The sequence below is a fragment of the Columba livia genome, chromosome 5, assembly GCF_036013475.1.
Source record: "Columba livia isolate bColLiv1 breed racing homer chromosome 5, bColLiv1.pat.W.v2, whole genome shotgun sequence".
Taxonomy (NCBI): Eukaryota; Metazoa; Chordata; class Aves; order Columbiformes; family Columbidae; genus Columba; species Columba livia.
The window spans coordinates 56,469,256-56,485,588 of record NC_088606.1 but is presented as its reverse complement, the minus strand read 5'-3'; the positions used below and the strand labels follow the sequence as shown (position 1 = coordinate 56,485,588).

The window sequence follows — 16,333 nt, the reverse complement described above, 5'->3', positions numbered from 1 at the left end:
GTCTTTGAGCTCAAACTACATTTTTGAAAACATTATTAAAATAGCCAGAAAATACCATAATGTTTAAAGAAACAGCAGGATCAATTTAGTTCTACATCTAGCCACTGAGGACGGGAGATTCTCCCTAAGGAAGGGAGCAGGATGGTAATGATTGGATTATCTTCTGATATCCCCCATCTGGATTGAAAACCTCCTCTTATGAGGTGCCAGAGCTCAGAAACTTGTTTGAACACTGAACTCATAGCAGGAAGTAGCCCACTATCACAAAATATACTCTGGTTTTATGTAATTGTGAAATTTCTCTGCACTGGCAAAATAAGCAATCTCATTACATAATTTTCCAAGACATCAAGACTAAATGTCTGATAAAATTATACTTGCCTAGACAGTAAGCATAGCCTTTTAAAAAAATAATAATAATAATAAAAAAATCAAATGGAGTGAAAATATTCCTTCTGTTATTTGGTAACTCAACAAAAGTACATGATTTCTTACATGATGCTCAAAAGCGCGTAAGAGAATTAGGAAGTGCACTCTCGTTAGGACTTTGGAAATCTCATCGCTTACTGTGTCCTGATCACACTGACAGATCCCAACAGCACAGGTGGAGCTGCAGGGTCAGGACTTACTCCTTAAATGACAGCTCCAACTTCAAGACAAGCTTAAGGAAATATTTTTTAACAAATAATTTCTTTGTAATTTCACCCAATCTGTCAGTATTCAAATCAGCTAGATTTTAATGTTGCAATCTGTAAAAATGTTTATGAATTACCTTCTGTTACTTTGAGAGAGTTCACTTTATAAATTACTGATACTTCCAATGGCATTGTGCCAACTGGAATAACCTCAGTAAGAAGCCACAGGTACAGAGTCAAATGTGAGAAACAGATTGCATTGTAAACATCCCCTGTGAGTAGGTAGTCATAAAACATGAGACTCACTGTATTAAAATCAGATATGTGTGACAAAGTCTGCAGCAACAACAGTTTTGAGCAGCTGAGTCACATCCAAGAAAAAGAGCCCCCAAAAGCACAAAACCACAATTTGCAGCACAATTGCCAAGTGTCTCAGTTTGCTACATAAAAGCATAAATAGAGAGTTCATTAAGTGAGCCACTGCAATGTGTTCAGGAATAATAGTTTCAAAAGAACTGATGGTGCAAACTAAAGCACAACCAACAACACATCATTGTGAGAAGGAAAAGTGTGTCAGATGGTTTGTCCTTGCTGTTTTTTTCTGCACATTTAGAGACCAAAAATGACACACGTAAAAAAATTCAAGCCTCACTGAAATAATTGACAAGATTTCTGTAGAATTCAAGTGTCAAGATTTTATCCTAAGAGACTGGTTGGCTAATAAGTTTCTACACAGGTGGCAGAAAACTCTTCATAGGTTACTCTGCTTCCTTCAGCAAGAATTAACTAGGGTGCTCAGCACACTGACACCACCTGCCACCCGCCAGCCTCAACACACTCCTGAGAAGCCTCTCAGCAGAACACGGATGTAGGGAGGACCAAAAACTATTATCTCCATCCAACTCGTTGGAATTGAGGTGCAAAGAGGCTACAAGATTTTGCACAAAATCACACAGTCGGCTGGGATTAAAACCCAGGTGACCTGATCCCCAGGCCTGAGTTCTAACAGCTGTTGGACAGCATAAGAGATTAGGCTGATTTTAACAGAGATTTGTGACCCTTCAGGACTTTCTTTGCATGCAAGGAATACCTAAGCACGGATTAGATGCAGGAGTTTTCACCGGTACTTGCTGGGTTCTGACTCTCAAGAAGGACTTCGCTCCAGTACAGGTGCTAGCTAGCTTTTGTCAGAGTAATTTTCAAACTGCCATTGTAGAGTTAAATAAAGCCATGATAAGCTTTCAGTGTCATTGAGTAATCCAATTATAAAGTGAATAGAAAGGGGTTTTTATCTCAAAAAGGTAAGCGTAATTTTTCTGAACTCTGTCCTCTTCCTATTTAGCAAACCAGTTCCATTCTAGTTCCAAATCAGTGGTACCATTCCACAGTTTAAAGAAAGCCAGTTAATTCAAGTCTTGTCAGTGAAGGTATGGATAAACACACCCTTACTGAAAAAGAAGAATCTAAAATTTCTAGGCAGTTAAATAAAATACAACATATAAAATAAGTTTTAATGCATTTTCTTCCAATATACAGGCATTTGTGAGTATCAGCTACTGAGCTATAGTTCATAGCAAAATACCAAACCATCGAGTTAGTTGTGCAAATCCTTTTCTTAGTAACTTGGCCAGCAACAGAAAGAACTGAAAAATATCTACATAATTAATTTCAAACACTTATAGAACGGAACCCTGGAAGGCACTTTTCATACATGAAGAACAGCAGAAACCCATTTCCTTTGAGTAGCACATATAAGACAAGCCTGCATCTACAGTTAGATTAATTCTAGGGCAAGACTTACATGTATAAAACTACTTTATTCTAAGTAATCAAAATGAGGCCTTTTGAGAAAACTGAGAGTCATCAGTCCATAATTCCAATAAAGGTGACTGCTGTTTTATCATGTGCCATCCTTATTTGTCAAGCAAGGATATTTTATCGGTGAGCACATACTTCTCTAAATCCAGGAGAAAATCTTGCAAAAGATGTTTTGGGAGGGCAATGGGACAGTATTGGGCAACTAGTTAGAATGCCACAGGATCAACCCCAAAATCTTCCCTCTGACACCTGCCACCCATCAGGAGAAACTCTCTGCCAGAAACACCAGGCAACCTATTGCTTTAGTCCTATTGGACTAAAATAATCAAAGACAAAATATACTGATACTGGTCTAGAGTCATCAACTCTTCAGGGCAAGAAATCGTTTGCTGTGTGACAGCCAGCCCTTGTATCCTTATGTGAAATCACCAACAAACTAATAATGAAGTTTGTAAAAAGCTAAGATACAAGAAATGGGAGTGACTTTCTGTACTAAGGACTGGATTGACTACCTTCTTTTTTAATGGGCAGTACTCAGGTAGGGGTGAGATTTTTATAAGTTTAGAAGTAGGTCTAATGCTTAGTACTCCTGGAGACCTCACTGATGTCTGCTTGTTCAAAGCCCCTCCTTTTGTTCATCGAAAGGGAGCAAAAAACCAGAAAGTTCAAATTGATGAGATTGGTTCACCATGACCAATAAAACTCAGTGGTGTCACTCGACTCCACAGTCACGTTTTTTGATTGTGCAGCTACCAGATTTTATTACAGAGCCCTTTTCACTAAAGCTCCTTCAGTTCTAGCAGCTCCTGAGGACAGCCAGCTGGGAACTCCAGCACTTTTGTAAGGCAACTTGAATACTGAGAGGTTTGCCCGGTAATTATTACAAACAAAACCATTTGCACAGACTTCTTAGCATCAGAATTTGTAACAATGGCCACAACATTACTATTTTATGTGCCATATATTATCCTGCAAAAGTAGTGGAGTGATGTCTAGCTTCTAAAAAATAAACTGTATTTTAGGGCATCAACACATTTCAGCAAGCAAAATCACTTTCAGCCTTTTGAGAAAGGAGAAATAAGGCAGCACTACAAAGGGAATCTGTCTAACAGTCTGCCTCCAGGCTTGTGGACAGTTCTGCTCATTGATTTGCAAACCATGGTTTGGAAACTCTGGTTACTGAATGTTTACTGAAAAAAATTTCTCATTATATTTTAGGTAAGCTTTTTTATCTGCTACCTTTTAATGTGTTAATTTACTCTAGTGAAAAGCCAAAGGGCCAAATTCACCCCTCTGATAAGGCTTCCATTGTAGGAGCATCACTGGATGTGCACCGAAGGCGTTATTCATCTGTGGAGAGATCACTGAGTAATATTGTTGAAATAAACACTTTTGAGTTGCACATGCTTGAAGAAAAGATAAAGGGATTGTGAAGAGAATGAGAAGGAACAGAGCATCAGAGATGAAGAAAATTAGATAACGGCCCAGAAGAAACTGTTTGATGTAAACACAGTGACAAGCTAGATTAAGAACTCACATTAAAGCATGCAGTATTTGCCTATGAGCAATTCAGGCAAGTAATTTGTTTACAACTCTCTGCCAAAATCAACAGCAGATGCAAAAAGTCATCAATATTGGGATTTTAAACAATATTAAATCTACTGTATTCAAACACGAACTAGGGCTATGCGAAGGAAATGCAGAGCTCAGTGCCATTATATTCTTTGCCACACTAAGTAAACAAGGTTACACCCTGTTGCACATTGATTTGAAGGCCCTGTAGAAGCTACCACTAAAATGAACGTGCCACTAACTATTCCTCGGTTACTTTAGTGTGTGTATATCTCTGAAATTTGTACTAGTGCCAAGGTTTTATTGATGGTGTAGAGGAAAATCTACCTTTGTGAGGACTGCGTAAACTCACGTATGACTGTATGTTAAGACAGAACCTGCTGCAACTTTACCAAGTTAGGAAAACAAAATTTGGAGATGTGCTGGAAAACTTGTGATATCACCTTGCATTGATACACAGTAGTGCCCTTCACTAAAAAGTGTCCATCAGAAATTATATAGATGCTAAATTAAAAGAAACTGCTTTTGGAGCAGATGACGATGGTAAAGTGAATCAAAAGAACCCAGTTCCTTGCTCAACAAGAATGAGGAATTAGGGTTTTGGTAAAGGTCATGAGGCTCAAATCCTGTTGTAACTGAACCAGATTTAATGCGAGCTCCTCATGCCTTTAGTCCCAGGTTAACATCCCCCTCTAGTGACCTCAGTTTCCAGTGGGGAACCTTTTCCTCAGCAGCTTGTTGGCTGATGTCCCTGTGTGAATCTGTTAAGATGTTGGGGATTTGAGTCACCACTTTCCTCCTGGCACGCTTACAGGTTAAAAAAATACCTGGCCTGGGAAGAACACGCAGTGAGAGTGAAGTTACACAATGTGCTGGCAGCAAAACCGTCCCGAGAAGCTGAGCTCTCTGCCTTTCCCCAGCCCCTCATTCTTGCCCTTGCACACAAGCTTCCTCTTGGTGCCAATTCCCCGTGGGGCCGTGATGCAAGTCAGACCATTGTTATGATCCACGTTAAAAATAACCCTTCCTAAGCCAGCTTCACGACTAAAAACAACAGATTGTGTATTTGCACCATAAGACACTTAGTTCCTTTGACACAGGGTTGTGCACAGAGAGAGGCAGAAAACTATGTCAGGTGCCACCTTCTCAGGCTTTAAAGAAAATGTGCCACTGGCGAGACACAGAATTAGAATCAGAGAATCAGATTGAAGCCATGAGAATTCAACCATTCCCATCCTGCAGAGTTCTTGAAATCCACATCACCCTTAAATACCAGCAGTGGAAATTCCTGTCTGTTTTTACAGTAGTCTAAACAAAAAAAATCTAGTTGTCATTGGAACTAGTTTTTAAAGACTGACACAAGGTAACCAAAGGCATAAGGGCCCTCTCTGTTAAAATTCAAAAGTGAGATCACAGATGGGGATGTGAAGTGGTGGGAAACCACCAACTACAGGGGAAAACAAAGCATCCATGTGCAAAGGTGAAGCATCACACTGCCACTCACAACTCATCATTTGCATCATTCATTGAGGGAACTGACTGCTCATTTCTCTCAAACGCAAGGTGTCTTTCCATTTTATAGCATTGCATGGAAAGGCTTCTTGAAAAAAACATTTGATAAAATGCCAGCCTCCTGTTATTTAAAGATGACATTTGACAGGCTGAGTCCATCAACAAAACACTGTGCAAAGCCAGCAGACTCTTCTCTATGGATTCTAAAAAAGATTAGAAAAAAATGCTGGCAATCACTTATTTCCACCTCTTCTCTGAAATTTCCTTGTCTATATACTGGGAAGGAGACCTGAAGGCAAATGTGAAGAGAGAATATTTCTTTTTAGTTGAAATTATACAGTCCAAATGGCACAACCTCTCCTTATGCCCTGTCCCCTGCGGTCAAAAAGGGACTGACAGCTATGAGACAAGCAGATTTGATCTCATCTTCTCATGTTATAATCGTTAGTTGTGCAATGCAACAGGCTATAAAGAGTAAAAAGGAGGATTTGAATGCATTTAGTATTATATAAAATGCAGGTACTTCTTCATTCATATTTCAATACCCTTCTGGTGAACTGCATATAAATTCTATTACTTTCTGTGCTGTTTAGGATAACATTGTACAAAACAATGCCAGAAAGACTTGTTATTTTTAAAGGTATTTTACAGTGTGCTTTCAGTTGCAGCTCTTGGATTTTGAGATGTTTGAAAGAGAATGGCTTGTTCTTTGCTTGTGTTTTAAAATGGTATTTGTTTATATATTCCAGATAAATCAGAAATAAAAGAAAAAAACCACACTACTTTAAGCTATTCTGTGTCCTGCCAGTGTCTCATTTGTATGCAGCAAACACTAGATTTGCCTAGAAGGATTTAGCTCAGTAGCTGGCACGCTTACATTAGAGAACAACATACACAGTTTCAATCGATTTCAAGCATTCTTACAATGGGAAATAAATATGAAAAGTGGTTGTTGCTGAAAGTTCAAAAAATGCAATCAACAAATTGTAAAATCGCAAAAGGCCAGACAAATTTAATAAAATATTTCCATTTACCTTCCTCAGCTTTACAGAGCCTGTTCAAAATAATAAGATTCTCTGCAGAGAGCCTTTATCCAACTGTTTATATCACTTCATACAAAATATGTGTTTGAGTTACCACAGAAATACAAGGATATAAATTCCCAACACGTGACACGCCAAATTCAACATAAGTTATGCTTTCTTGGCATCTAGACGTTTTCCTTTTCCTTTTCTGTACTCCAAATACATTTTCATTTGAAACAAATTAAAAAGCATGTAGATGTTAAAACATAATGACTTAGAATTCAAGTGACTTGTGCAACATTTTGTGCTTTCTACTTCTCCATTTCCTCCTACTGCAATTAAAATTCATCATGCCCTTCCACATACACAACAGCAATGCATCAAGTTCAGTCCAGTATAGGTTTTCACCCCTCAGACTCGGCTTTATACTACACAAGATCCTTGCAAATTCAAAAAGTGCATCTTTTTTAGTGATCTTTCTTTTACATTGGATGAGGTGAAGCTCTGATTAGTTGACGTAGGAAAGCAACCTTGAGGTATGATTGCAGCCTCGGAATAATTCTTTAAAGTAGAAAGAAATTTTTTGAGTGTGCACGCCCTTTCTGGATTTAAAAAAGACACCGTTCTAATGGTGCTACTAGAGCCACGGTACAGTACATCATGGCACACCTCCATAACATAATCAAGGACATGAGACAGAACTTCTATTTACAGAAACTTGATGCCACTTCCAGAAAAATATGACAGAAAAAAAAAGGAAAATATTATTTCCTGAATGTCCTGAATTTTAAGAAGATTCCTTTTACTTTCTCTTCAGCAATAGAGTGGTCCTCCACAACTGCATTTTCCCTGACCTCTTTAGTATGGGCCATAAGTGACACCAGCAGGAATTGGGAACCACATGGCAAACGGCTTCCTTCGAGAGATGCTCACCCATGCCCATTTACTCACAAGCCAGCTTGCTGTCAAAACTTGAAAGGGCAATAGCAAAGGCTTGTAGCGCGCACATCGGGTAGTTGTAGTCCATGGTGAACACGTCCTCAGCCACGCGGCCAAACTGCATCACTATATAGTCAGCTGCAAGAAAGGTCATAAAGAGGTGACAAAGCATTACTTTTGTTTGCAGCCCTTACCAAACAAGTATGCATTCATCAGCAGCCTCTGGCCCAGCTCAACAAAACACCGACAAACTTTGCAACACTTATTCATGCAAGTGGGTGTGCTAATATCAGAGGGAGAAGCAAACTTAGCTTGAGTGAGGAACAGCTGAGCGATAAAGGACTGCGGGACTTCTTACTGTCTTTAAAAAATCACACAGATCAAAAGTGGTTTTTACAAGCACAGAGATAAAATTGATTCTGTATAGAATGCTCAGTCCTCTTATATAGACCTCATGCCAAGTTTCACATGTACCAAGAACCCATTAATTCAATTCCTACGTAATTTCAGGCAAGTGGACAAGCCAGGGTAATTGGGGAAGAGGAGGCATGGATCTGATCTAGACCTAATATCACTCTATTATATCATATTCAGGAATTCTTCCTCAACTTTTTCCCCCTTTGTACTCTTTGCCAGAAAGAGGAAATCTCAGCCTCATTCACAGTTTGAAATGTCTCATTGGCAGAAGCAGGTGTAATTGTTTCACCTCATGAAATTCAGCAAATGCATACACCAATGTTTCAAACTCAGCGTTGCTCTCAGAAACTGGTGAAGCCACTGTCACTGGTTTCCAACATTCCCTGAAGCCTAAGCACGGCACTGGGGTGGCCCTGTGCACCCCAGGACCTGGTGCATGCATCTGCCAAAAGTGAGGTCCCCATCCCTGCTCCAGCAGCTGCAACTATGTTCAGGCAAAAACAACGGGGCTGTACATTGCTGCCAGAAAGCAGCACATGGGTAAGGCCTTAGGGATGGTGCGAAAGGCAGACCTGACATTTTCAGGGTGTTGTGTATGGCATCATAGAACCATATAATGTCCCGAGTTGGAAGGGACCCACAAGGATCATTGAGTCCAACTCCTGTCCCTGCACAGGACAACCCCACAGTTCACACCATGTGTCTGAGGGCGTTGTCCAGTCTCTTCTTGAACGCTGTCAAGCTTGGGGCCATGACACCTCCCTGGGGAGCCTGTTCCAGTGCTCCACCACCCTCTGGGTGAAGAACCTTTTCCTAATGTCCAACCTAAACCTTCCCTGGCACACCTTCCTGACATTCCCTTGGGTTCTGTCATTGGTTACCAAAGAGATCAGCACCTGCTCCTCCTCCTCCCCTTGTGAGGAAGCTGTAGACCACAATGAGGTCTCCCCTCAGTCTCCTCCAGGCTGAACAAACCAAGTGACTTTAGCTGCTCCTCATATGGCTTCCTCTCCAAACCCTTCGCCAACTTCATAGCCCTCTTCTGGACATAATCCAGTAGCTTTCTATCTTCTTTATCCCATGGTGCCCAGACCTGCACCCAGTGCTCCAGGTGAGGCCGCACCAGAGCAGAGCAGAGCGGGACAATCACCTCCCTGCCTGGCTGCCAATGCTGTGCTTGGTGCACCCAGGACATGGTTGCCCTCTTGGCAGCCTGGGCACACTGTTGGCTCATGTTCAACTTGCTGTCTACCAAAACCCCCACGTCCCTCTCTACAGAGCCGCTTTCCAGCATCTTGACAACAAGCAGTCATGGCAAGGTGGGTGTGCAGTGAGACACATCTGGCTGTCAACGTCTCCAGCTGGGCAGTGCATGGTGCCCAGAGTGAACAAAAAACCCAAGGAAGGGTTGTGTGATACAAGTGCTCGAGCAGAGTGGTACCGCCCCACGGTCCTGCTGTCTGGATGTACCACAGCTCTGACAGCAGAAACAACTCTAAACTGTTGCTCAGTTCACAAACTGGGCAGCCAAAGGAGAAAACAGCACATAGCAGAATCACCTGTCTCAAGCGTGAGCATTTAAACACCCAACCTGCATCAATGTCATGGCCACACGGAAGAGTTGGACCCACATAACTAAATTAAACTCACTCAGGTAACAACAGTAAAAGCAGAATCACTGCCGGGCTGTGCATGCAGTCCCGTTTCTACACACTACAGAGAGCTGTACTTACGATCATTATCATGAATAATTTGGAAGTTTTTCACTGAGGCCTGTGTGACTCGACCATGGAAATTTAAAACATAGGACTGGGTGTCATCATTCCAGACTGGCGTTTTGTTATGCAGCTCAATGACACTCTCTGTATTTTTGTTCTGCCATCTTGCAAGAAGTGTCTCATGTTCCTGCACATACAACAGGTAATGCGTGTCAGTTTAACACCCTCACCAGACAACCTGTTCCTAAATCGCAGCCCAAAGACTGAACTGCCACCCTCAACTCTCAAAACAGCATCATCAAATGAAACAGTGAACTCCAAGTATCTTAATGCAAATGTGCATTTGAGTCCTTCCTACAGCTTGGAAAAGGTTAGTTGTATCTTTTGTTATCAAAATACATTATTATTTGTAGTGCTTTTGTGAGTCACAGAACTAGTCACACAGCCCATTGTTCTGTGATTGTTCAAATACTGGGTTTTTTTAACCTCTAAACCTTCAGAAAAGAAAAAAAACCCCAACTTCAATTGAAAAAGAATTCAAGTAATTTTTATTGTTGACTGATGGTATGACTTACATTTCGTGGTCTGATGGAAACTCTTTCATGGTCCATATTCATTCCTGGTATGATCACACTCATTTTACGAGGTCCTTTAAACCCCAAGACATTTGTTTCCTAAAAATGTTTAGAAGAGAGTGCATCATGTTCCGTATTTTTAAAGTTAATTTCTGCAACAGAGAGACACAGTGGCAGCCCAGGGAACTTATTTGTTAGTCACCTCAAAAAACATCTTGAAACTCTTACCTTCATGGCACCGCCAAACATTCTAGCTTTGTCTTAGAAGCTCCGACAACAGGAAAAAATGGAAATAGAGAGGTTTCCAAAAACACTCCTAGCATTGGCTGCCAGGAACCTTAATACAATTTAACAACAAAAAAATCCCTTTGTTAAAAAAGGATATGAACTAACCAGATTGCTTGGCTACTGCTAGATCCCAAAATAAAGTAGTTGTAATTTAAAAATCGTAAAATGCAGGCACACATTTTGATGAGAGACTAAATTAAATATATGGGACCAAGTCCATTTATTCCAGAGCCAGCACAAAGGCAAACAAGTAGAAGCTGCCAGTAAGAGCATCTGTTAGCAGAGCTGTGGTTTTCAAAGTCTTCAGATATGTTATGCTTAGAGATGAGCAGGGTAAAAAACAAACACATTAGCATGAATGCAAATTTTCAAGCTATGAAATCAGGGAAAGTAAAGAAATAACATGGGCAGCAAAAACAAATCCATGGAAAATACAAGTTTTTCCATTAAACGTGATTTGATGCCTTTCTGACCAGCTTTTCCCAAAAGCCTTCCAGTATTGCACTATCCTCTCAAAACACAACCACTAAAATCTAAACATGCCTAAAGTCTTGCTTTTATCTGAGTCTTTCTTTTTGCCACAGAAGAAACCGAGACCAAGTATTTCAGTAAGTTGCCGTCTACTTTAGAAATAGAAAACGTAAAGGGCAATATTTTCCAACTTGCTCAGTAAAACCGGATTGATGATTTTAGCATTAACTCCAGTAAATTAAACGGTGACACCTGTGAAAGCCCATCTCCTCATGTTTAGTGCTTTTTCTTTTCGGTTATTATTTTTTCAGTTGCACATATTTTTTCTCCTCTACCTTTCCCAAGTGAAGGGCTGTGGACACACACTAAGGAATCTCACAAAGAAAATTCCCATTGGCGCTATTCCCAGCAACATACCATGATACACATAGAACTGGACACCCCCAGGCTCCAGCTGGTGTGGCTCTACCACTGTGACATTCAGAAGTGACAGGTTCAGATGCCTCTGCTTTTATATATTTAATACAAGTGTCCTGATTTTAAGGAACATTAAACTTTTAAAGCATCTCTACTTTTACAGGCAAATATCCACACAACTCACTAGAAACATCTGAAAATAACCACCTAAAATTTACTCCTGCAGAAGTTTTGTCATCTGTCAGACTTTTGAAATAACTTTGGTTGTTTCAGCAAACCATCTGGAGGTTTTACACAACTCGTTAAAGATTTTCATGCACACAGGAAAAAAAGCAACTCAGTTATTTTACTGAATGCTGTTGAAGCAATCCAGGTATATTCATATATCTTCTTAACTATACACATTAATGGGAAGATTCTACCTCTTTTCTGAATCACTTATGTCCTGGCCTTTGGCAGAGTAATCCAATGTTATCAGTTCAGTTGCAAACATATAATTGGTTTTGCATCATGGTGAGACTCCAACTAAAATGACTGCCAGCAGATTTGATAAGCAGGACAGACTCAGCACAGCAGAGGACAATTTCTAAGAAAAGATTCATGCTTATGCTTATTTTCCACTAACTACTGACAATTTTGGTATTCTCTGAAATGTCTTACAAGCTCTTCTCATCAAGCTGCAGTTCTGCTATATACAATTAATCTAGATGCTGACTGGTTGGAGACATTGTTCAAGGTAAAATTAAATAATAGCGCTGAATCACTTCCCTCCTAACAAACAGTATTATCACTCTGAAAAAACGGGACTATATTCTTTGGATTTACTCAGAAACACTAAAATCAATACTTCTGCCAAGGGATAAAGGAATGGTTTCTAGTTGCACATTACATCAATCACCAATTATATCAGATGTTTTATTGGTAAACGCTACCCTTTTGCTAAAATCAACATACAAAACTGAAATTCTACACACATGGAATATATGAGGAAAATAGTAGGGACAAAAGAGGAGCTTTAATTAAGAGCAGACCTTTCCAATCTACCTGCATCCAAATAAAATGAATTCCCCTTATCACAGTTCTCATTCCCTGCTTCTCTCTTATTCCCCTCCCTCCACTAGTTTGCATGTGTAAATTCAAGACTAAATGGCGTTATCAGGGAAACGTAGGCCACATTCTGATTTCACACCATTGAAATGCCACTGACAGACTTGGTTTATGGCTCAAAATAAGGTTTATTAGCTGGCAGAGCTCTGCTGAATCAACCAGCATGGCAATGGCTTAAATCAGCAAAGGACTAGGCCCAGTATTGCTCAGATGCTGCTCTCTCTGCCTGTGCCCAACCTGCACGCTGTTCTGTCAGCGTGTGGCACAATAAACGGGACTGAAAGAACACAGAGCCTCTCCCCAGGGCTGCTTTTAAAATCTTACACGCTCTCATAACATTATGTAAGCATTTCGCTACGGTGGCAATAGCTGCCATGGTAAAAGCAGCAAGGCGTACATCCCAGCAGCTCCCAGGAGATTCAGGATTTAATTACCCCAATTTTCTTTCAGCCACTTCCCTTTCTGGACTTGAATCACACAGCTGTGCCTTGTCCTCCATACGTTGTGTAGAAACTATCATTCCATAGAAAGCCCAAATCACAGAGCCCCATGGAAGTGATGGGGGCTGGAGTAGAAACATACAGTTTGCTTTCCGGAGACCAGAGTCACACCTCAGAATATCAGCTGAGCTCCCTGCCCACAGAATCCAGTGCAAACTGAATTGTGAGGTACTGTGGATATGAAGAAATCCAGCACAGAGAATCCTGGTTCAAATGGTAGTTACACCTCCCTGCTTCTTGACAAATTTTGCCAAGCGATTCTGAGATCAGCCATTAGGTGCTGCTGCAGGTTTGTTAATATGCCAGCCTGCCCTCAGCAGGGAGAGTAAAAGCGCTTAACAGGGCCTGATAAAACCCGGTCCTTGCACTGACTTTATTCCTGTTGCTTGAAATGTGCCCTAAGGTGAGTTCCACGTGAGAGTTCTCAACACCTTTATCCCACAGTCAACAACAGATGCATTGCCAGTTTCTGCCTGTATCAACTAGACCTGCTGAGACGATTCAGGTCATGCTCAGAGAGTTGGTAGGAGCAGGTACTGAGACAGTGAGAGGCACAGTGGTGCTTGCAAAGTGTCATTTATTATAATTTTTGCTGCAGGAAAAATCTCAAGGCAGGAATTCAAAGGTTACCTTGGGACAAAAGTGTTCCGAGAGTGCTCTTTCTGGCGTTCTTTGCTGTGGTTCTGCTGCAGCCAGGAACAATAATGTCACTTGAGCAAACCTGGCTAGTAGTAAAATATCATTCCAATTTCTTTTTGTCCTCTGGCCATAGCACACCTGCAAGCCTGCTGCCTTTCTCCGTGAGTATCGAAATATCAATGGAACAATTCATTTTCGTACACAAATGTACAAGTTTTAAACTGCTGATCTCAAAACAGGCATATAAAAGCAGCTTATCTTAGCCATATTCTCCAAATAGTAGCCATGGTTCTGTTCTTTCCAACGCTCACTCTTCTAATCACCTCTGCTGAACACAACTGAGCTTTTTATTTGGTAATGTTAGTGGTTCAAATGTCATTGTTGTTGACTTATACAAGCAGTGCCAAAGTTTTTTAGCATATAACTTTTTAAAAACTATTTTTTGTTTTTGCCTTGTATTTCCACTTTGCACCAGAAGACTAGTTGCCTGGCTCCAGAGAATGCCCTCCTATATAAATCAGTAAAATTACCTTTATATAATAAAACATGTAAGTTCTCCTAGGTTCCTACTGAAACCTCAGTCAAATTCTAAACTAACATCAAATCCTGGACTCTCTTGTTAAATCCTGCTAGCTGGATTTTCTGAAATTCTCAGGATTTTAAATCCCACAGAACTGGAGCGATAGGTGTGTGTCTGTATGCCCGTCTGCAACTATAGGCCATGTGCCTGAATAACAGTACGTGCCAATAAATATGATATTCATCCTGTATTCACAGAAAAACTGTATCCTAAGCAGAGGAAAAAGAACACATTAGCAGCTAACACTGCCACCTCTCAGTGCTCTCAGCACTTTGCACGGAAAGAATGGCTCTCTGCTTTCCTTTTTGCGTGCCAAAACCTTCTAGACCTTTCCAGGGACACATTCTGTGCTTACACAGGGTATATGTGTGCATGGTTGGACCTTGATCTGACAGAGCTCTGGGCATCCTTGAGCACAGCTGGCCAGGAATTTTTCAGAAAAGTGGTTCTTGCATATTTTTGTCAGAAGAAAACTGTCTGTAGCAGCGTCTCTATCAATTTTGACTGGAAGAGTTTTGTGGACCCAGGGATTTCTGAACAGAAAGAATACTCTCAGCAAAACAGTGAATCATCCAGTACTCAGGAAACAATAGCAACTGTGCTTCACAGAATGACAATCACACAGGATGGGTGGGGTTGGAAGGGACCTCTGGAGATCATCTAGTCCAACCCACCTGCTAAAGCAGGTTCACCCAGAGCAGATCGCACAGGAATGTGTCTTGAATGTCTCTGGGGAAGGACACTCCGCAACCTCTCTGGGCAGCCTGTCCTGCATTGCCCCTGACAAATGCTAGTTGCTGTTCTATAAGAGGCTGGTTTCTCTCATTCAAGTGAATTTCAGATTTTGTCTGGGTTTTTGTTTGTTTGGTTTTGTTTGTTTGTTTGTTTTCCTGGTAAGAAGGCATTTCAGAGTTTTTATTCCAGTCTCTCAGCCACTGCTGCAGACCTAGCTGTCCAGCTACCTGTGTTGTGGATCAGAGAGGCCTCCTGCAAAATGCAATTAACAAATAATCGTGCTTTAGTGTAGTAATTCCATGTGCACAGCCCTTTCCAGCTCAGGAGGCTCCCTTGGATGGTGCCTGCAGGCTGTGAAGCATCCTGCCCCTTCCAGAGGGTTATGTAAAAGCTCCAGCACCTTCTGACCAAAAGTGAGAACTGGGCAACCTGGTTTGCGCACGTTTTTCACCTCTACTCGCTACTGAATTTCCTGCTTTCTCTAGTGACGATCAGCTGCTTGATTACATCGAAGTCTGAATGCTGATTTACATAATCATAAGTGAGAAGGAAATTCAGCGTGCTATTTCAGAAATGGCACTGCCCTTCCATGCGCATTGTGCCCATGAGCAGTACTTACATAACAAATGGCAGCCAGCTCCTGACGCAGGACACTCGCCTCCAGGCTCGATGTTGTTTTCATTGGATTTACTCCATTGTCATAAACTGTAAACTTAGTTCCCATAAGATTTGATCTATGAAAAAAACAAGGAAAAATCCAGTCACCATTTGTCAGTAAATGCCGTGCAAGACATCTATCCTCTACTACCTTGTAGTCCCAAAGGAAAGACAAATAATATCAAGTATGAATAGTTGTTAATCCTAATCTCAACTAAATGGCAACTCCTGGATTCTAAGCCATAACAAAAATGTAAAGGTACAGTACAGCAAAGTATAATAAAGGCCCCTTGTCATTACACTGGAGATTCCTCATGATGTCTTGCAAAGTAGTAAATTGAAGGAAACAATAAGGAAACACTCAGGTGGGTTTATTTTGTTTGTTTGCTTGGTTTTAAAAATACGCTTGCTCTCTAAAAAACTACCTGCTTTCCTATGAGACTACTAATTCTATTATAGTACAGAGAATGATTTTCATTAAGTTTTAAGTAAGGTCAGTCTTTCCTGTTTAAATGGAAATCAAACCAAAGAGCACAAAATACAACTTAAAACATACTTAAACCACATTATCCTCATTCTGTGCTTGTACTGCAATAAATAGCACGTGATTTTCCAAAATCCACACAGACAAATGGCAATTAGAGGAATAGTCCCTTTCCTCAGGCACAGATGATCTAAATATTATACATGGAGAGGCTCCACGTAAGTATCAACAACACACTGATGTA

At 40.7% G+C, this 16,333-nt stretch overlaps 1 protein-coding gene across 11 annotated transcripts in view; it reads right to left on the bottom strand.

The window, feature by feature from the left end:
• Positions 1 to 6,521: 6,521 nt before the first annotated feature.
• Positions 6,522 to 16,333, bottom strand: part of TUB (TUB bipartite transcription factor) — a 151,414-nt gene continuing 141,602 nt past the window's right edge. For all 11 annotated transcript variants that reach the window (XM_065065285.1, XM_021300311.2, XM_013369868.3 and 8 more), the window contains 4 exons: positions 15,568 to 15,682; positions 10,212 to 10,310; positions 9,652 to 9,823; positions 6,522 to 7,639 (listed from right to left, as the gene is read on the bottom strand). In XM_065065285.1, coding sequence (XP_064921357.1) covers positions 7,506 to 7,639; positions 9,652 to 9,823; positions 10,212 to 10,310; positions 15,568 to 15,682 — 520 coding nt within the window. In that variant the 3' untranslated portion in view covers positions 6,522 to 7,505. The remainder of the gene's footprint in view (positions 7,640 to 9,651; positions 9,824 to 10,211; positions 10,311 to 15,567; positions 15,683 to 16,333) is intronic.